The sequence below is a fragment of the Saccopteryx bilineata genome, chromosome 6 (genome assembly GCF_036850765.1).
Source record: "Saccopteryx bilineata isolate mSacBil1 chromosome 6, mSacBil1_pri_phased_curated, whole genome shotgun sequence".
Taxonomy (NCBI): domain Eukaryota; kingdom Metazoa; phylum Chordata; class Mammalia; order Chiroptera; family Emballonuridae; genus Saccopteryx; species Saccopteryx bilineata.
In genome coordinates this window covers 73368737-73391616 of record NC_089495.1, presented here as the reverse complement: position 1 = coordinate 73391616, position 22880 = coordinate 73368737, and the positions used below count along the sequence as shown (strand labels likewise).

At 35.2% G+C, this 22880-nt stretch overlaps 1 protein-coding gene across 16 annotated transcripts in view; it reads right to left on the bottom strand.

Annotated features, from left to right (window-relative positions):
- MYCBP2 (MYC binding protein 2) overlaps positions 1–22880 on the bottom strand; it is a 333902-nt gene that overhangs the window by 152179 nt on the left and 158843 nt on the right. For all 16 annotated transcript variants that reach the window (XM_066236389.1, XM_066236395.1, XM_066236388.1 and 13 more), the window contains 8 exons: positions 22708–22804; positions 19214–19406; positions 18211–18485; positions 14477–14698; positions 10395–10586; positions 7443–7649; positions 6138–6269; positions 3477–3655 (listed from right to left, as the gene is read on the bottom strand). In XM_066236389.1, coding sequence (XP_066092486.1) covers positions 3477–3655; positions 6138–6269; positions 7443–7649; positions 10395–10586; positions 14477–14698; positions 18211–18485; positions 19214–19406; positions 22708–22804 — 1497 coding nt within the window. The remainder of the gene's footprint in view (positions 1–3476; positions 3656–6137; positions 6270–7442; positions 7650–10394; positions 10587–14476; positions 14699–18210; positions 18486–19213; positions 19407–22707; positions 22805–22880) is intronic.

Genomic DNA, 22880 nt, shown 5'->3' with positions numbered 1-22880 from the left:
TGGTCGCGGCAGAGCAACACCCCGGAGGGGCAGAGCATCGCCCCTGGTGGGCGTGCTGGGTGGATCCTGGTCGGGCACATGCGGGAGTCTGTCTGACTGTCTCTCCCCATTTCCAGCTTCAGAAAAGAAAAGAAAAAAAAACAAAAAAAAAACTCACTCCTGGGAATCAGAAAACATGAAAAAAACTCACTACTCAAAGGGTTAAATAAAATAAGGAAAGTCTTTGTTTTCCCCTGAAGGTGAGTTTATTACTTCTTGAAATAAGGTTAAATGCAGTTTGTTTTCAATTTACTAAATCTGTCTATTTTTAAAAAATATTTTTATTGAATTTGTAGGGGTGACATTGATTAATAAAACGGCAGTTTTCAGATGCACAATTCTAATACATCATCTGTATATTACATTGTGTGTTTACTACCCCCCAAAAAAGGAGAGTCTATCTTAAAATTGGTATTAAACAAAGGCCTGAATTATGTTTTTTTAAAAAAATCTGAAGGAAAAGTATTCAGGGAAAAAGTAAAATAGAAGTTCAAACAGGAACAAGATTGGTGAGTTCAAGGGACAGGATGAAGAGCAGTGTAATCTGGAATGAAAGGAGAAAGAGAGAAGAGTAACAGGTGGGAAAGGTGAAGAAAAGTCAGATCGTGTGAAGTCAGTCACCGGAACTTTTACATTTCATATTAAAATGGGAATGGAAATTTGTGAGTGTATTTTGAGCAAGGGCTGACTTGATATGATTTACATTTCTTTAAGATCATTCTGGCTGCACTGTGGAGAACTGACTGCACGAAGGAGACTAGCATAGAAGCTATTATAGCAATTCTGGTAAAAGTGATGGTTGAAACTATACTGTTAATTATGGGGGTAATATGATCTTTTAAAAGTACAGCTACTAGGACTTGATAAACTAGATGTAAAGTATGAGGAAAAAACAAAAGTAAAAAATGACTCCAAGGAGCTTGGTTGAAACTTTGGATGGAGATTGGACACATTAAACTAAGACATCTATTAATCAACGACCTTAGAGCAGCCTGAAAGTGGATGTGTGACATAGTGGTAAGAATGAATTGTTTTATTTCCTACCTACAAACAACAGGGCCACGATTTTACTAGAAGTGTGCCTTTAGGTAAATGGCTTGACAGCTTTGTCTCAGTACCCTCATCTATAAAGCAGGAATAGGAAAAGATCCTACCTTCATGAGGTTACTGTGAGGACTAGCTGAGATAGCATAGGTAAAACAGTCCACATTAACTATCATCATTATCTCTATTACTGTCACACAAATAAAGATATCAAAGAGGAATGTGGATATTCAGTCCAGGGCTCAAAGGAGATGAAAGCTAGAAATATAAACTAAGGTGCCATTGGAGTAAAATGGTATTTAAATTTAAGAGTTAAATCTTTTTAAATTTAATTATCTTTTTTAATTGAAGCTAAGAGTATTTGTATTAAAGCTTGATAAAAAAAAAAAACAACACTGAATTTTGTAGAAGATATAAAGCTTGAATAGCAGATGCTTTTAAGGGACTCTCCAGCTTCCTGAATACACAACTCTTGTCTTGTACATGTGGTTTTTCATGTATGGTTTGAGAAACTGAGTAACGCAGTGCTCACTGTAGTGCTATGTAACAGAAAGCTTTCCTGACGACAGTGAAAGCACTAGAACGCTTTTGTACCTCAGCAGCAACGTGCTGATAGGTAGCTTATTTAAAGCCCATTATTTCTGTTTTATTTCACACAGAGAAAGAAGGCAGAAAATCTACATCCAGGGAAACTACTTGGTGCCAACTTCCTAAGCAGTGTCCACAGACTGTTTATGAAGAAAACACATGCAATGTCAGTGATTTGATGCTAAGTCAGGTTGAGAACAAATGTGGTGAGTGGTATGCCCTATTCCCTAGGATTTCAGCTAAATTACTAAAGGAAACATTCAGACTCAGTGAGAAATGTATACTTGAAAGTTTTTTGGTTTTTGGTTTTTTTTGTATTTTTCTATAGCTGGAAACGGGGAGAGACAGTCAGACAAACTCCCGCATGCGCCCCACCGGGATCCACCCGGCACGCCCACCAGGTGGTGACGCTCTGCCCACCAGGGGGCATGCTCTGCCCCTCTGGGACGTAGCTCTGTCATGACCAGAGCCACCCCAGCGCCTGGGGCAGAGGCCAAGGAGCCATCCCCAGCGCCCGAGCCATCCTTGCTCCAATGGAGCCTCGCTGCAGGAGGGGAAGAGAGAGACAGAGAGGAAGGAGAGGGGGAGGGGTGGAGAAGCAGATGGGCGCCTCTCCTGTGTGCCCTGGCCGGGAATCGAACCCGGGACCTCCGCACGCCAGGCCGACGCTCCACCACTGAGGCAACCGGCCAGGGCCCTTGAAAGTTTTTTAACCCCAAATTATTATTTTTTTATTTCCCACTGGTTACATAAGGGATGGTTTTTGTTAAACATGATAAAAAGTCCATCATTATATATTTTAGGGCCCCAAGGACTAGCTAGATTCACAGATATCAAAATATTCTGCAGACTAGACAATAGGATCAAGGCAATACTAGTACTCTGGTAGAGTTGACTGATTATCAATTTTAGGCATTTCTGAAGAATACATAAATACACTCCATTTAAATTCAAAACTCCAGACTACAAACTATAAAAGTGACAACTGCATATATGCCTAGTACAAAAAGTTTCAAAGTTATTATAGAAATGGCAAAAAACATTTCAAAGCATTCACCTTTAATTTTTATTTTATTTTATTATTATTTTTTGTCTGTGACAGAGAGAGAGAGAGACAGAGAGAGGGGAAGGAGAGACAAATAGGAAGGGAGAGTCAGATGAGAAGCGTCAATTCTTTGTTGTGGCACCTTAGTTGTTCATTGATTGCTTTTTCATATGTGCCTTGACCAGGGGGCTACAGCAGACTGAGTGACCCCTCGGTGAAGCCAGTGACTTTGGGCCCAAGCTGGTGAGTCTTGCTCAAACCAGATGAGCCTACATTCAAGCCAGTGACCTCAGGGTTTTGAACCTGGGTCCTCCGCATCCCAGTCCAATGCTCTATCCACCGTGCCACCTCCTGGTTAGGCACCTTTAATTTTTATAATTGATTTTTTTTCTTTTTTTTTAGAGCAAGAGAGAGAGAGAGAGAAAAACACTGATTTACTGTACCACTTTTTCATGCATTCATTGGTTGATTCTTGTATGTTCCCTGACTGGGGATTGAACCTGCAACCTTGGCTTGTTGGGACGATGCTCTAACCAACTAAGCTATTTGGCCACAGCTCAAAGCATTCACCTTTATAGTAGAACTGAATTTACATATTAAAAAATGAGACTTTTTAATATGAATTAGCACAAGTACTATGTGCAAGAAAAACACAGTATAATTTAATTATAACTACCCATTTAGGATTTTTTACCTTGGTAGTAAATTCTGTATGTTCTCCCACTTTAAAATAGCTCCTTATCTCTATGCACACACCTACCTATAGTAAAGTATCTGTGGAATCTGTCCTCTAGTTTGGTTTGTGCCATTACTACTCAAGCTGCACGTGCTAAATGTAAATGTCACACCATCGGGGCACTGAACTGTGGTCATTCCTCCATCTCCATTGGCTGTTCGGCTTCCATAGTTCCTCAAGCGCACAGCATATTTAACATTTTCCTTCACAACAAAGACATAAAACATGTTTATATTTACTAATAATGTACAGAAGATATACAAAAAGAACTCTGCAGTAACATGGGCAAATATATTGAATTTCTTTGTCATATTCATAGATGATTTGGTTAAATGAGTTTTTAATCAAACAAGATGATAACTAAAACTTATTGATATTTATTCATTAAAAAATTTTTAAATATTGATTTAATGAAAGAGGGACAGAGAGGAGAGAAAGAAAGAGAGGAAGAGAGACAGACAGGACCACTGATCTGTTCCTGTCTGTGCTCTGACCAGGGATCAAACAGGCAACCTCTGCGCTTCAGGACGATGCTTGAACCAACCGAGCTGTCTGGCCAGGGCGTACTGATATTTATTTTATAACAGAAACTGTCCTAAGTAATTTTTGTGATTTAATAAATTAATCCGTAATGTGACCTCATGAAGTACATTATTCTTATTTTATAGATGAGGAATCTGAGGCACAGAAAAGTTAAGTAACTTGCCCAAAGTCACAAAGCAAGGAAGGGATGAAACTAGGATTTGAATACCGGCCATATGACTCTAGTTCCTGCTCTTAATAACACTGTAAAGAGTGTCAGCCATAATAAATGATTAAAAAGGGAAAAAAAAGAGAAAACTCATGAACACAGACAACAGTGTGGTGATTGTCGGGGGAGTGGTGGTGAGGGGAGATGGAGGAAGGTATCGGGGGATTGAATGGTGATGGATGGAGACCTGACTTGGGTTGGTGAACACACAATACAATTTGTACAGGATGATGTGTTGTTGAATTGTGCCTTTGAAACATGTATAATTTCATTAACTAGAGTCATCCCAATAAATTCAATAAAAAGGAAAAATAAGTAAGTACATATGTAAGAATACTTTTCTTTGATGAATTTAACTTTGATGAATTAAAAATTTTTTAATTTTTTTTTTTTTGTATTTTTCCGAAGTGAGAAGTGGGGGAGGCAGACACAGACTCAGGCATGCGCCCAACCGGATCCACCCAGCATGCCCACCAGGGGGCAATGCTCTGCCCATCTGGGGCACTGCTCCACTGCAACCGACCCATTCTAGCACCTGAGGCAGAGGCCATGGAGCCACCCTCAGCCCCCTGGCCAGGGGAAGAGAGAGACAGAGAGAAAAGAAAGGGGGAAGGGTGGATAAGAAATGGGCACTTCTCCTGTGTGCCCTGGCCGAAAATCGGAACCTGGAACCTCCACATGCCAGGCTGATGCTCTACCACTGAGCAAACTGGCCAGGGCCTGAAATACTTTTAAATGAAGTAAAAATAATGGTGAGTCCATTATCTTCTTATTTTAAAAGATACTCAGGGAAATAGATAAGACACAAGAGAAACTATCCATAAAAAAAAGTTGGCCAAAATATAATGCACTGTAAAGAGAAAATGAGATACAAATACTCACATCTTATGATTCATAATATAAATTTCACAATAAAGATGTTTTGCTTTTTGGTGTCAAAATTCTTTTTGATAAAAGTTTCTGGTAAACTAAAATTGTGCTCTATAATGAGGATTACTGCAGTTGAATTCAGAATTACTTTATTAATAATTACTTTAATATTAAGTAAAATTTGGCAAAGTTATTTACTGCTAGACAATTAAGTAATATAAAGAATAACTTTAATATTAATACTTTTTGTTAAGACTACTTATTTTTTAAATAAATTTGGCACAGTAAAAGAAGAAAGGACAGGATCTAATAATATTTATTGACTTTCTAAACTGTGCTAGACATTGAAGCAAGTCCTTTATTCCATTTTTTAATTTAACCTGAAGAGCACTACTATATAGGTATTATCTTTCCCAATCTACAGGTATGTATCAGACTGGTTAAATAATGACATGCCCAATAACTCCAAAATCTAACAATACCTTTCACTATACAATACTTTTTACCATATCAGACTTTAAGAGATCTTTGCAACAATACATTATAAGCACAATAACAAGAATATAGTAGGTACTCCATAGACATCCATCACATAAAGGAATACTTTTCATTATTATTATTTTTTTTTAGTGAAAGAGAGAGAGGGAGAGAGAGGAAGATAAGAAACATCAACTCATAGTTATGGCACTTTAGTTGTTCACTGATTTTTTCTCGTATGTGCTTTGATGGAGGAAGGGGAGCTACAGCCAAGCCAGTTACCCTTTGCTCTAGCCAGTGACCCTGGGCTTTAAGCCAGAGACGTTTGGGCTCAAGCCACTGACCATATCATGGGATCATGTCTATGGCCCCACACTCAAGTAGGCGACATTCTGTGCTCAAGCTGGTGAGCCTGCACTCAAGCCAGTGACCTCAGGGTCTGGACGTGGGATCTCAATATCCCAGATCAATGCTCTATCTACTGTGCCACCACCAGTCAGGCATACTTTTTGTTATTTTTAAAGTAAACCACATAATAATACCTCTTACTTACAAAAGAAACATATTAGTATAGTATAATTAATTACCTTTAAAGGAACAACTTTGTCAAGTCTAATTTCAGCGATATCACTGGGTGAATCATCTGTTGTATAGGTTCCTTTGACTAATTCTAGAGATGTCCATCTGTGAGAATGAGTTGAATCTCCTGCATGTTCACTCTAATTAAAACAAAACAAAATGAAATCCATCATACTCTTTATTATATGAGCAATACTGACTTAGAATGAGTAATTGTTTTAAAGCACTTGAATCCCTTGCATATACAATTAGCTATTAACATTTCCCCATAACACAAAAAAACTTTTCTGTACTCTATATAAACTATTTACTTTTATATGATTTCCTGAGACATCTACAATCTAAATTGCATAAAAAAGTTTTTCTTCTCTCATGTCCTAAAAACAATTCCCACTTCTTCCTAAGAATAATCTTATATCTAATTATAAAACCTAAAGTAAAAAAATAATGAATTTAAATTAATTGCTCAAAAAAATCAAACAAATTGCTATTTATTAGAAAATACTACCGTCTGTCCCATTAATAAAACTTTTGAAAATTCAAGTATCTTAGAGAATATAGCAAAATACAGTTAAATCAATCAAATCAATCAATATCTTTAAAAAGAATCATCCTTTAGCACTCTATAACAAAATTAGTTAACCACGGATACAGGTAATAATATCAGTCTGAATGTTGTTCTTTTTTCTTGAGAACTTAGAACAGTAAAATATTTACTCCAGATTATACTCAAAGGCTTAGCTATATAATTTCTAGTGTTTTCATTTAAAATCTTTCCTGGAAGTACAAAGAATATGAGGCAAGAGCCATCCAAGAGGCACACAAGCAATCAGGTAGAATAGCTCTCTTTCAATTTCTTTAATGTCATCAATCTAAGACTGATCTGCTAAACCCTCAAAGATTTAGACCAGGGGTAGTCAACCTTTTTAAACCTACCACCCACTTTTGTGTCTCTGTTAGTAGTAAAATTTTCTAACTGCCCACCGGTTCCACAGTAATGGTGATTTATAAAGTAGGGAAATAATTATAAAGCAGAGTTACAGCAAGTTAAAGCATATAATAATAATTACTTACCAAGTAGTTTATGTCAGATTTTTGCTAAGTCTGACAGAATAAATCTTTATAAAACAACTTACTATAGTTAAATATAGTTATTTATACTTTGGTTGCTCCACTTACCGCCCACCATGAAAGCTGGAACCACCCACTAGTAGGCGGTGGGGACCAAGTTGACTACCACTGATTTAGACTATCATACTATGATAAGAAGTCTTGACACACAGCAACATGAACAATGGAAGAATGGTACTTACATCATCAACCAGCACCTCTAATTCATATTCATGAATTCCACCTCCTCCATAGACAGAAAAACCGACCACAACTATGCCAGGCTTGTCAACTGAAAAACAGATTGCATCAGGAGACCCATTCCCAGTGTTCCAACTCCTTCCCTGACTTGTTTTTGTGAATCGGTTAGCACTGGCTTTAACAGAGTGTAGAGAATTAAGTCCATCGATCTGTGAATGAAAAAAGCAATTACATCAGTCAGTAGTCTACCTGAGCGTCAATAATATACCTTCAACAAAACTAGCAAGAATATAAGTTCAATAAAGTAACCTATATTTAACAAATAGGTTAAAACTTTCCTAAAGGTCATTCTATTAAGAAATTAACCAACAATAAAACCAGATTTTATCATTCTATATTCACAAATCAGTATCGTTAGAGAGTACTTTCTTCTTTTAGTCATATTAAACTATACATTTCACTTAATTTATATGTCAGGACTATAAATTATCACAGTCATAACCTATGAATAAATTACTACTCACTTTGAAAAGATATGAAAAATTTCATGAATATTCTATAAACCAAAAGATTTCAAACTATGTCACACAGAGCTCTAGGAATTCTACAGAGATAGGTATTCAAGAAATGTGAACTCAGCTTTCTCTCTTAGCTCAGACTACCCCCTCTCTTATCTGTGAATTTTCCAGTAAGACTTCATTTGCATAAAATGTTGTCTTGGGTCTGAATATCACTAATGTACACAGTGGCATTCAATATATTTAATAAATATATATACATACAAATATAACCTCATTAATTACAGACTTTCATTAGAGAGGACCAAAGAACTTATTTTGGTTTAAAACTCCTCTTTTTCATTATAGATCCTGCTGTTGATCTAAATTGGCTGAAGAAATTTGGAAAACATTTTCTGCCAGGATCTATTATAGAAGAGAAGCATATTATAGGTTGAATAAATAAAAAAAAACTTTTTTTTTTCTGACAGGGCTTCAACAACATCCAAGGCCAAAGCCTAAGCTAAGAAATGGAGGGAAGTGCTTCCTAGGATGAGATACTAAAATCTGCTCAGGTGCATGTAATCATTCAGAATAGATTCTAAAATAAATCTGTAAGTAAGAAAAAGCAAAGATTATAAGTAAAATAGAGTGGTAGAGCTTCAGCCCAGTGTGTAGAAGTCCTGGGTTCGGTTCTTGGTCAGGACAAACAAGAGAAGCAATCATCTGCTTCTGCACCCCCCCCCTCTCTCTCTCTCCACCCCCCCTGCAGTTATGGCTCAAATGATTTGAGTAAGTTGGCCCCAGGCACTGAGGATGGCTCCAAGGCTTGCCTCAGGTGCTAAAATAGCTTGGTTGCCAAGCAACAGAGCAATTGCCCCAGATGGGTGCAGCATCAGCCCCAGATGGGGCTTGCCAGATGCATCCTGGTCACAGCGCATGGGGGAGTCTGTCTCTCTGCCTCTCACTTAATTAAAAAAAATAAAGTAAAATAGAGAAAAAAAGGTCCTTCATAAGCTACTTGAGACCTGGGACCACTGAGTATATGTTAGTTGTTAAACATTGGAATGATATAATTAATATTTATTATGACATTATTTTCAAAACCAATGTACTTCTTGCTTATGGGGAAAAAATAGAATCATTCACCAAATTCAGCCAAAATGCTTAGATAAATTGTAAGACAGATATTCTAGGGCAGTTAAATAGTGAAATATACTGTTACATTATAAAATGTAAAGGTACTTTAAAATGTTTCAAAATTATTTTCTCAAGGATACTATTTGGTCCTTTGAAAATTCTATAGCAGTGGTTCTCAACCTTTCTAATGCCGTGACCCTGCAATACAGTTCCTCATGTTGCGGTGACCCCAAACCAAAAAATAATTTTGGTGGCTACTTCATAACTGTAATTTTGCTACAGTTATGATTCAGAATGTAAATACCTGATATGCATTATGTATTTTCCGATGGCTTTAGGCGACCCCGCTGGGGTCGCGAAACACAGGTTGAGAACCGCTGCTCTATAGTGATGACTACACAACACTGTGAATGTACTTAATGCCATTGAACTGTACACAGAAAAAGTCAGAATGATAAATTTTGTTATTTATGTTTTACTACATTAAAAAAATTGTGACTTAGGTAAAATGAAAATAATTATTCACATTTTACATATGTTTTTGTCCAGGGTCAATCAAATGGGCAGAGCAAAGGTTTGAGCCTTTCTACCTTTTCCATGCCATATATTCATTAGTAGTAGTTCTACTTCTATTACCCACTGCACAGCAACACAAATTATTTTTGCTTTTAATGGGACATGGCAGTGGGGTTGTACAATGGAGCGGCTAAGAAAAAATATGTATGTATTTTGTTTTACTCTGACATCCTGGGTAACCTGGTAAGAGAGGAAGCAAATAGGAGCAGAGAAGAGGTATAAGGAAGGGAAAAACAGCTAGTTTAAATTCAATTTTTGAGGAAAAGAAAACAAAACACAGTAGGATTAAAATTAGTTTCTATGAAGCTAAAACATGAAAAAATGAAACTATGTAGAAAGTTTATTTAAAAAAAAAATTTTTTTTTCCAGAGACAGAAAGAGTCAGAGAGAGGGATAGACAGGGACAGACAGACAGGAACGGAGAGATGAGAAGAATCAATCATTAGTTTTTCGTTGCGTGTTGCGACACTTTAATTGTTCATTGATTGCTTTCTCATATGTGCCTTGACCGTGGCCCTTCAGCAGACCGAGTAACCCCTTGCTCGAGCCAGAGACCTTGGGCTCAAGCTGGTGAGCTTTTGCTCAAACCAGATGAGCCCTCGCTCAAGCTGGCGACCTTGGGGTCTCGAACCTGGGACTTCCACATCCCAGTCCGATGCTCTATCCACTGCGCCACCGCCCGGTCAGGCTGTAGAAAGTTTAAACATGTGATTTTTCTCCAATCTCAAAACAGAACATCACCTCAGATCCCAGGGCTGACGCGGTCAGTTCACTGACAATACTAGCCAGTAATCCACAGGTGTTGGAGACCAGATGGGAGGAGAAGAGCTCATTCTCTCTCCGCAGGCTGTTCCTGACTGGGAGCACAACAATAACCAGCATTTTCTCCAGAACTTCACGGAAGCTTGTCATCCCTGAGATATTCTCTTCACTCTATGATATTTGGAATAAAAAAGTTCTAAGATACTGCATTATTTTCTTTCACATGAACATTCAATTTGTCTTTCTAGATGATAGCCTTAAATTCAGACTTGTATATACGTCTATGAATCTATCCAGTTGTATGTGAAGTCAATATATCAACTTCTCATTTACAGGTTCTTTCTAAATGACTAGTCTCTGTGTACCATAAAAGCACCCCACACTTACAAGGTATATTTTATTAGCTTTTTGTCTTTTTTACTTTATCCTCTTAACTTTTCAATAACAGTTCTATATGATAAACAGAATAAAACTCTTCCCATTGAACAAGTTTTCTCTATAGTCAAGATTCCAATCTCAGATAATTATTTCTGGCATATTTAGAGGTAAAGCAACTACAAAATATTGCAGTCTATGCAAATCTATTTTCTTACAAAATTCTTTCTGTACATACTTGTAATAAAAATATGGCACTCTACCACAACTATTCCTACACAATTTTATAAATTCTATGTACTATTTAATTTCATAACTGAAGAAAGGAAAATTCCCACCCCCATCAATGGAAAAAGTTCAAGATAAGAAATTACATAATCTCATTAAAGACCATAGGGAAAATACTCTTTTTTCCCAGAAAAAAAAAAGATGACTAATCGATTTTAATTGATAGCAGGCATGAACATTACTTGTCTCCTTTACCATCCTCAGTATCTCAGCCCATTGTGTACAGACAGAAAAAATACATTTAATTTCATCAAGGTGCCAATCATAAGCTAAGACCCTTTCATTTTGTGGAACTAGGGAATCAAGCAATTTGGATCTTGTTCCAGTTTTTTCATAGTGACTCAACTTCTTCAACTGTAAAATCAAGGGAACTCTTTGCTAGGATTCAATGATCAAAATTACCTTGTGGCCCCAAGCAAGCAGGTTATTCCACAATACTTTTATGTTCTACATTGCTTTACAAGTTTTACTATCTATAACAGATTCAACAGATTTCATAAAGTCATAAAATGTCAGGGTAGAAAGGGTTATAAAGTTAAATCACTTTCCCCAAAAGAAATCAAATATGTAAATGAATATATTTTCAATCCACTAGAGAAAATTAAATAAGATAAAATCATCAAGAGCATTATTATGAATCATTCTCAATGTTTTCCTTAATGTATATCTTAAGCTGAAAAAAATAAGTCACTTAGAGATCATCTTCCATTTTTAAGTTAGTTCTATTATCCATTTAAACAAGATCACCATAACGTTTTGGTCAATTTCGTATTAAAAAATAATCCTTTTTTTTGTTTTTTTTTAACAGAGACAGATTTGGAGAGAGGGAAAAATAGGGACAGACAGACAGGAAGGGAGAGAGATGAGAGGCATCAATTCTTCGTTGCAGCATCTTAGTTGTTTATCGATTGCTTTCTCATTTGTGCCTTGACTGGCAGGCTACAGCAGAGAGAGTGACCCCTTGTTCAAGCCAGCAACCCCGCACGCAAGCTGGCAAGTCCATGTCCAAGCCAGATGAGCCTGCGCTCAAGACGGTGACCTCAAGTTTTCGAATATAGGTCCTCTACATCCCGAATGATGCTTTATCCACTGCACCACTGCCTGGTCAGGCAAAATAATCAATTCTTGATTTTGTTAAAATTGAAGTTCTTTTATCCCTATGTCACTTTCATTCCCCAGATACTTTACTTTCTGGAACATCTCAGAAAGTTAGCTATTCAGAAAACTCAATCCCCAATTGTCCTCTATAATCAATAATCTTGTGGGGCTTTATTTGGGGGATAAGAAGTGAGATATAGGTGGAGTGTTTATTTTATTATGCCCACTAATATTCTAATTAGCAATCGACAGGACTAATATAAGAAGCTTCCCATATAATCTTAACATAGAGTTGATAGTGTCAAATGCTTTCACTGAAAGACAAAAAACAAGAGGGAAAAAAAAGAAAAAATTTAGCACATCACCAGCCACTAAAATTTTTTAAAAAGGTCATCTTATTCACTGGTGGTAGTGAATACAAACAGACACTAGCCTTCTGGAGGGGATTTTGCCAATCTGTAACAAAGTCTGAACATTTTTTCCTTTGTGACATGAGAATTTTTCTACTTTTGAAGATTTATTCTGGAAAAATCAGCATGAATATACATAAACATTTAGTCAATGATATTTTCAACAGCACTGTTTAAAATACTGAAATATGGAAAACAAGTATATATAAAAAATTGATTATAACTATGTTACACTCAAATGGTAGAACTCTGTAATATCCATCAAAAAGAGGGTGGAAGAATATATACTACTCAGGATGTATCCTCATAGACTATTAAGATAGATATACAAATATACAATTATTAATTGTTAATAATCACCGAACGTTAGTATTTTTCTAAAAATGTTTTTTAAATATTGTTGTTTTACTGCATTTTTAAAAAAAACAATGCAAGACAAGGAAATTGCAAGAGAAAAAATACAGATTACTCTTAACTTTTTCATCAAAGCATCATTTTTGTTTTCTCTTCTAAAATATGTTTTTTGCATACTACAAAATATGTCTTCTGCATACACATTTTACAGTCAGTCAGCTTAGAGCATATATACTTTTGATTTCTTAATTTAAAAATATCTGCCTTGATAATAAATAGTTATTTTTAAAGGCCAAACCATATTCTATTAAATTGATATATCTAACTATTTCACTTACTAATATACCATTCAGCCTCTAATTAAGAGTTTTAATTTTAATTTTTAACAAAATACACATAACAGCTTTAGTCTTCAAGTTATTTTCTTGGATAATTTCCTTCACAAATACTCACTGCACGTAATACTGAATTAAAAATTTATCTTGTAAAAATATCTTCGGTATTCTCCAGTTTAAGAGCTTTATTTATATTTTCACTGTCTCAACTAGTAGCTAATTAATAGTAGATGCACAATAAATACTTGCTGAAACATAGGAAGAAAAAGATTACTTATACTAATTACGCAATGCCATGGGTTATGAGTTTAACAGGTTCCCTCAGGGTCTCACCAACATAGCACTAAATAGGAAATTTATTTTTTATAATTTTTTACAAATAAGTTAATAACCTCAATATAACTTTCATACACATTTAATTACTGGTAAGGCTGAAATTTTTCCCATGCTGGCTTACTCTAAAGTCCCTCTTATATTTACTTTTATTATTTCTACTGAAATCTTACAAAGAAATTATACTGACCCTGAAATTTCTTTTTACCATTCTGTATTATTCCTTTTCATTCTAAATGTCATTGAAATTTTTCTCTTACTTTTTCTGTTGCTTCAGTCAACAGAAAACTGCTATTATACAATAATTATTAGATAATTTTTTATCTTCTACTCCTTTATTTTAAAGGTTAATTCTCATCAACGTGGGAGCAATTAGTTATATTTATGGTTTCCATGAGTATTTGCTTATTTTTTAATACTGCATTTAAAAAAACCAGGAGCAGTTATTAAAGAATGTTTCTGACTATTGTCTTATAATTGCTTATTTTAGAGTAACAAAGTATTAAAGAAAAGGTTTCAAAAGTTATTTTTTCCTTAGACTTCTCTTGACAATATAAAATACTATATGAGCATATAAATATCCTTTTAGCATCTGCAATTTTCAAATGGTTAGGCCAAAAACAGAAATTCATTACAGAACTCTCTCAAATTCTTATAGGTTATGAATTATTCAAAATAAAATATCAGAGAAAAAAGACTACTCATTTATAGGTAAACATGAGAAAGTTTTTCCTTAACTTTAATTCTTATGAAACACATAGCTATTTGATAAATATACTTACTGTTACAGAATAGATAGTAAGCTAAATATGACTTCATTAACAATTTTATGGCTTCAATTTAAAAGGTACTTCAAAAGATGACCTACCTGGCTGAGTTTTTCCATATGTGCTACCAAAAGGGGAAACCGGTGAACTAGTGTTGAGTCATTCTCTGTGCTAACTTGTTTAACAATTGATCGTAGAAGTAGTTCTCCATCATATGCAATAGGGAATATAGAAGTCAACTTAACAGAAGTGTGACATAGAGCTGACATAACAGCTGCTAGGAGTCGACTGCTGGATGTCTTGAAATTTGCTTCTTGGATATCCTTTTTAAAACAAAAATATGAACCCCACCAAAGAAATACTGCATCAGTATAATCCAAATTTCTGGGTATGTAAAAGGTAAACATTCTTTAAAATCATACCAAAATTTTCTAGAATTCAATCATTGTTTAATTGTCTTGTTAAAGAATAATGTCAACACTTTTAAGAACAATTGTTTAAGTTACTACCCAATAAAGGTAGAAAACTATGAAATATGATCAAGAAATATCATCCTCCTGTCCTCGAGAAGATTTTATGTATAGTTAATGTATCTTCGAAATCATAGTCCTCTGAGGCACTATTCTCAAAGAAAGGCATCAAAAAGGCCCCAAATAGTATACATCTAAGTCATTCCCAGTAACAAGCACTGAAACTATTTTCCTCAAATAATAAATTGTAATTATGTCATCACCTAACAATGTACATTCAGGAAATATTAGTAGCAGACATGTAAAATTTTGTAACAAAGAATTAAAAACCCATCAATACAGGATATCCTAATTCATGATGAAATTTGTGTATTCATTGTACACATTACTTAGTTCTACCTTTTTCTTTATCTCATGGCACATATAACCTAATTGCTAAAATTCTGTTGCACATCAAAAAATGTAGTTTTTGCAGATATGACAAAAAATATTAATAGTAATTACCAACCCTTTTTGCTCCAAAGTGATTTTAAAAACTCATGTGCCTATATTTGTATATAAGGATTTCTTACACCAAGAATTAACCAATCAGATACAACCTTGCTATGTAACATGACCAACAAGATACAACTCTCTTATACGACCTATATTTTTATGGTTCAAGACGGGGCATTCACACTAGACAGCTATTGTTGAGTTGGCTGTTGTCTTTTTTTTCTATTTGTTGATGTAAGGCAAAAAGAGATCAGTGCTCCTAACTAGTCAAATACTGCATGTTTGGGGTTTTTTTTTTTTTGTATTTTTCCGAAGTTAGAAGCGGGAGACAGTCAGACTCCTGCATGCACCCAACTGGGATCCACCAGGCATGCCCACCAGGAGGCGTTGCTCTGTTGCTGCCAGAGCTATTCTAGCACCTGAGTTGGAGGCCATGGAGCCATCCTCAGCACCCAGGCCAACTTTGCTCCAATGGAGCCTTGGCTGAGAGGGGGAAGAGAGAGATAGTGAGGAAAGAGGTGGTAGGGTGGAGAAGCAGATGGGCTTTCTCCGGTGTGCCCTGACTGGGAATCGAACCTGGGACTTCCACATGCCGGGCTGATGCTCTACCACTGAGCCAACTGGCCAGGCAAGATACTGCATGTTTTAAAAATTATTTGGCTCACTGTTGAAAATCACTGACTCAGTTCATCAAACATACATTACAAAGATAGACTAATAGTAAAAACAACATTCCAAATGTGAAACCAAGTTAGCCTAGTCAACAGCAAACAACCATATCAGACTGGCTTTTTAATGTTAAACCTCCCCTGCATTTCTAAAATAAATCCCATTTTTTATAGTTAGATTTGACAATATTGTCAAAAACTTTTCCACCTATGTTTCTGAGTAATATTTGTCTATACTCATCTTTTCTTTTAATATCTTTATCAAATTTTGGTATCAGGATCAAGTTAACTTGATGAATTAGCTAGGAAGTATAGCCTCTCGTATTTTTTGAGTTTGTAAAGGATTTTTATTTTCTATGTTTAAAGAATTCTCCAATGACAATATATGGGACTGGGGTTTTCTTTGTGGTCAAGTCTTTGATAATAAAACTTTTAATGGAAATGAGAAAATTCAGATTTTTCTACTTATTATGTGTGTTTGCTTAAGTCATATTTTACAAGAAATTTTTTCTATTTTATTCAAAATTAAATTTATTGGTAGAAACTTGTTCATAATATTCCCTTATTATCATTTTGATGTCTGTTGAATCTGTAGTGATATTCCCTATTTTATTCCTGATAATTATATTTTTTTTCTCCCTTGTCTCTTAATCAGATTCTCTCTAGTTTTTAAATTGTCTTATTTTCAAAAAACTAGCTTTTATTTTTAATAATTTTCTCTAGTAACTATTTCACCAATTTCTGTTCATATGTTTATTATTTCCTTCCCTTCTCTTTGTTACTTTCTTCTTTCTTTGGGTTTGATTAGGTAGCTCTTCTTTCTGGTTTCTTAAAGTAGAAAATTAGATCATTGGTTTGAACCTTTCTTTGCTAGTATAAACATTTAAAAGCATAAATTTCCTCTGAAAGCAATGTTTTAGCTACTTCTGAAAAATGTTTATATGTTATCTTTTAGTGTGAAATAGTTTCTAATTTCCTTTGCATTTTTTCTTTGATTTACTGGTTACTTCAAAGTCTTGTCTATTTGGTGTGTTTCTTGATATATTTTGCTATATATTTCTAATTTAATTCTATTGTGCTCTGGAAACACTTCTTGTAAGATTTTAATCTTGTGAATTTTTTCTTCTTACAAAGACAGAGAGAGAGAGTCAGAGAGAGGGATAGAGACAGACAGGAACGGAGAGAGATGAAAAGCATCAATCATCAGTTTTTCGTTGTGATACCTTAGTTGTTCATTGATTGCTTTCTCATATGTGCCTTGATGGTGGGCCTTCATCAGACCAAGAAACCCCTTGCTCAAGCCAGTGACCTTGGGGCCAAGTTGGTGAGCTTTGTTCAAACCAGATGAGCCCGCACTCAAGGTGGCAACCTCGAGGTCTTGAACCTGGGTTCTCCGCATCCCAGTCTGACACTCTATCCACTGTGCCACCGCCTGGTCAGGCAATCTTGTGAAATTTACTAAGATTTTTTTTTATGGCTTACTATATTATCTGTGATAGATCTTTGTGAATATTATATGTATATTTGGAAAGAATTTGAATACTGAATTTGCACATTCTGTTTTTTAAATGTCAATTAGACCAAGGTAGTTGATAGTGCTGCACAAATCTCTTATCCCTACAGAATTTTGTCATTATTCTATTAATTACTGAAAAAAAATACTGAAAAAGAGGCAGTGAAGTCTTCAACTATAAATGTGAATTTATCTATTTGTCCCTTTAGTTTTCTGAAATATTTTGCTTCTGGTGTTTTAAAACTGTGATTGGTACATACACGGTTAGAGGATTATGGTTTTTCTCATGAAGGAATGAATTATGTCAGCATGCAGGTTCACTCACAGCTCTCTCCGGACTGTCCTGCAGATACGGCGCAGCGGGGCTGCCCTTTCAGTGCTGTCCGGCCTCTTGCATACTCACTATTGATCTTTCCCTCTTTTACAAACACTCACACACACATATACACATACTCACTCACACACACACGCTCACTCATCTATAGGTTCATCAGCCTGACAATTTTATAACTAAAAACTGATATAACAGAAAAAAATCTTTTTTGAACTCTGAGTATTAAATTATATATACCAAACATTTTCTGATTTACCTTTTATAAAAGTTACAAAGATTGAGAAAACTAGTTTTTATTTTCTTAAAGAGCATTAAGTAATATACTTTCAATTAAAATTCTATAAACTTAAAATACCTGATCCAAACAATTCAGCAGATCACAAAGGCAAGCCCACTGTAAAGCAGGAGTTGGGTAGAAAGAATGAAAACAGGCAGTAAAAGTGTTATGACACTCCTGAAGGACAGCTTCTAGGAGACTCAAGGGTTGACTGAGATATCCTTGAGGATCATTATCCAACTTCACCATGCAGTGATCAACTCCTTCTGATAAAATTTTCCTTAACAAAGTTCTGGTTTTTCCAATACATTCTGCTAATTTGCTAGTTTCTTCTACAACTGCTTTTCCTGTAGCTTTAAGGGAACAAAGCAGATAGCTAATTAAATAGAATAATACATAAGCATAAAAACATTCAATAAAATTCAACTAAAAAAATCACAAGTATTCATAACCTAGAAAGGAAACAAATTAGATAAAGTGTGGTCCAAAATTATTTCTTTTTAAAATCTGAACAGAAAAACAAGCAAAACAAAACACTGGCATCAGCATGCAAGTCCAAATAAGTTGTTCAAAATATTTTTATTTGACAGAATCTCTTTAAAGTAACACTTTACTAGAGTATTTTAGTCTAATATGACTTTTTGTTTTCAGAATGACATAATATATATATATTTTACTCTTTATAAGTCAATAAATAAGCATCACATAACAAGCTGAAAACGTCCTACATTGTGGATGGATCATGAGAATTCTTGTGTTTTCTGTTCTAAGGCTTGTGTCCAATTATAAGAACTTTTGGTTTTTCATTGTTGTCATTTAGAGAGAAACAATGTAACGAAAAACACACTCACTAAAGTTAAAAATTACAAAAGGAATTAAGAGTGATTAGTCTCTTGTCATTAGTAATAAAAATAATTTATCTGGCCACTGGGTAAAGCTAACAATAAAACTACTGGTCTGCAATGTGTTAAGAAGCATGTTAAAGGCAGATGGGGATCATAAACTCTTGGCTATCCCCATATAAACCCTCTCAATTCTCAAATATTTTCTCCCCTAACGTCATTTAAAAAATGAATCATACCTGACACTGGGTAAATTTCACAAGTATAGACACGCAATAACCTCAGACAACAGGTACCGACAAAGCGTAATCTCTCCAAATCTAGAAGTGTAGCAGTGAACTGGAATCCTTTTAATCCTCTAAGTTCTTCAACTCCTAAAACTAAGGTGGTCCAGCTCCAGTGAAGAATACTTAACAATGACTCAAAACAATCCTAATCCAGAACATAAAGAAAGAGATAACAATTAGATCAAATGACATCATAGGTTGAAACAAATGGAAAGATGACAATCAACTTCAAAACTTTATCTTGAAGTTTCTGCCTGACCTGTGGTGGCGCAGTGGATAAAGCGTCGACCTGGAAATGCTGAGGTTGCCGGTTCAAAACCCTGGGCTTGCCTGGTCAAGGCACATATGGGAGTTGATGCTTCCAGCTCCTCCCCCCTTCTCTCTCTCTCTGTCTCTCTCCTCTCTCTCTCTCTGTCTTTCCCTTTCCTCTCTAAAATGAATAAATAAAAAAAAAAAACAAAAAAAAAAACTTTATCTTGAAGTTTCTTACTGAGTCTTGGTAGGCCAAATAACAGACATTTTATTAGTCCATTCATTAAACTGGCATTAGAAGAATCTCTAAAGCTTGACAAAAATGGTAGTTATGTATTTAAAAAACAATATTCTTCAGTATTTACGTATTTAAAAACACATTTTTAAGGTTCTTAAACTACTAACCAATTTTGTTTATTATAGAAGGAAAAAAACACTTATAAATGCATGTTTACTTGAAAGAAAAATAAAACTGTTATTAATGTGCAAATAAACCAAAAATATTTTAAACACTTGAATAATATTTGAATTTAATAAAGTATTTTAGCATAACAGTGATATCAAAAAACTTATTTTATATCAACATATAAAACTTTAAAGTACAAATTAAGCCAACTCTTAATGAGCAAGTTAAAAGAAGATAAAAATTGACTCAAAAAATACTAAAAAAAATTCTTACTCAGATTTTTTAAAATTCTAAAATTAGAGTTTACAGGGGTGAGAAGCCCTGTAGTTATAGCTGGCTTATAGGTTTTATCATGCTTACATAATGAGAGATAATAGATGAATCTTAAAGCAAAGCACTTATTCCCTCATTCCCACCAAATTCTAGTTCTCTGGTATATATTATCAAGAATAAGAGTTCAGAGCTTTATTTTTTTATTTTTTTTTTTCTTTCATTTTTTCTGAAGCTGGAAACAGGGAGAGACAGACAGACTCCCGCATGCGCCCGACCGGGATCCACCCGGCACGCCCACCAGGGGCGACGCTCTGCCCACCAGGGGGCGATGCTCTGCCCATCCTGGGCGTCGCCATGTTGCGACCAGAGCCACTCTAGCGCCTGGGGCAGAGGCCACAGAGCCATCCCCAGCGCCCGGGCCATCTTTGCTCCAATGGAGCCTTGGCTGCGGGAGGGGAAGAGAGAGACAGAGAGGGAAAGCGCGGCGGAGGGGTGGAGAAGCAAATGGGCGCTTCTCCTGTGTGCCCTGGCCGGGAATCGAACCCGGGTCCTCTGCACGCTAGGCCGACGCTCTACCGCTGAGCCAACCGGCCAGGGCCAGAGCTTTATTTTTTAAAGAAATGATTGAATAAGTTTTCTATATAAAGATTACAGTTATCTAATTACCACAAAGCCACTTAAGACATAATTATAAAAAAAATAATAAGCACAGAAAAAAGAGGTAACTAAAAAAGAAACAACAGCATCAAAGATACTTATTTGGATCAAAAGATAGCAAAATGATCTTAACACTATAAAAATCCAAGTTATCAAGAAGCCAAAATTCTTGTAGTTTCATATTCAAAGCTCGTTCTCTAAGAACTGCCACAGTTCTTTTAAAAGGCCAATTTGGTATAATAAACCAAAATTTAAATAAACACACTTCCAGTAGAAATACTGACATAAGTACATAAGTAATCAGAGACAAATATATATGGATATAAAAGTAAAATTTAGAAACAAACAGTTCTCTGCTAGGAATAGAGTTGAATAAATTAGAACACAGTGCGTTCTCAAATAATGCCTTTTCTACTCGACATCATTTTAACGATGAGGTATGTAGGAGCTAACACTTGTTTATATAAATTAGCCTATGGTAAATTTGTTTTATTATATACCATTTAGCGTATGGTGCAGAACCTATCAATGATGTTAAGACTTACTATATAACCATTTATGGAATATGATGCAAACATTAGAAAAAATCAAAATAGGGCTAAATGTACTAATGTGTAATATGTCCCCAGTGTGTACTAGAGAAAATAATTTTTTTTCACAGAGACAGAGAGAGGAACAGATAGAGAAACATCAGTTCTTCCTTGTGGCACTTTAGTTGTTCATTGATTGCTTTCTCATATGTGCCTTGACCAGGGGGGCTACAGCAGAGTTAGTAACCCCTTGCTCAAGCCAGTGACCTTGGGCTTCAAGCCAAGTGACCTTTGGGCTCAAGCTGACGACCTTGGGGTTTTGAACCTGGGTCCTCTGTGTCCCAGTTCAACACTATCCACTGAACTACCGCCTGGTTAGGCTATACTAGAAAATTTTGAAAAACAATGATTCAAAACTTGAAGTATGATCAAACACAAATAAAAAGGTTCCCATCATACTGTATATACAAACCAATAAATGTGTATATGAATAAAAAAATAGTCCAGAAGAAAATACAGCAACATGTAAATGGTAGTTTCATATAGTATTAACTGGGTAATGGGGAAAAAAAACTTTAATATATGTTTAGTTTGGTTTTATCGCTACTCTACCCTACTCCCTACCAGAGACATGTATTAATTTTGTGTTTCAAAAAACTAATAAGGGAAAAAGCATTTCTCTTTGCTTTTCACTAATAGGACAGACTACCAGCTACATTAATAAATCACATTCATATAGTACCTTATAATTTGAAAAGAATTTCTGTATCCCTGTCATTAAAAATTCAAAATGACGCTATGATATAGTTTATGTAGTTAAATTGCATAAGCATCCTTATCTAATAAGTGAAAGAGCAAGACTTCCTGAGCAAGACTACCATGATACTTTAATTATATCATGGTGACTTTCCATTCTTCAGAGGTAGTCCCAAAAGCTTGTTGAATCTTTAAATGTAGAATGGTGATGTCAAGTGAGACTCCATCTATTTATAGTTCCTAAAGCATTATAATAACATTTTCTGGTCAACACCACCCCTAAGTTTTCCATCACTGTCTAACTCTTTCAGCATATCTATTCATACACAACTTATTAAAAAATTCACCAGTTATTTCAGAAATAGCAAGGTATGTTAAAATCATTCACGATTTCTATTTTCCTATTATTTAAAGTGTGTATCCTAGGGCCTGGAATGTAAATGCTAATATAATAACAAATTGGAGTTCACAAAGCTATGCTGAAATAAAGTCTTAGAAGAGTGGGAAAATGATAAACATCAAATAAAACTGAGCACTGTATAGAAAAACTGAAATTTAAAAAATTGGCTTACCACTGAGACAGTTCTGGCAAAAGATCTCTTTAAAATGTGTACAGGTTCACTGGTTTGCTGTTTGCCTTTTGATGCACTGCCATCACTGGTTGGAAGTCTGAAGGTAGCAGACACATATAAATTTAGGCTGGAAGGCCAATGACATTTTTCCTTTCAAAATATACATTTTTGTA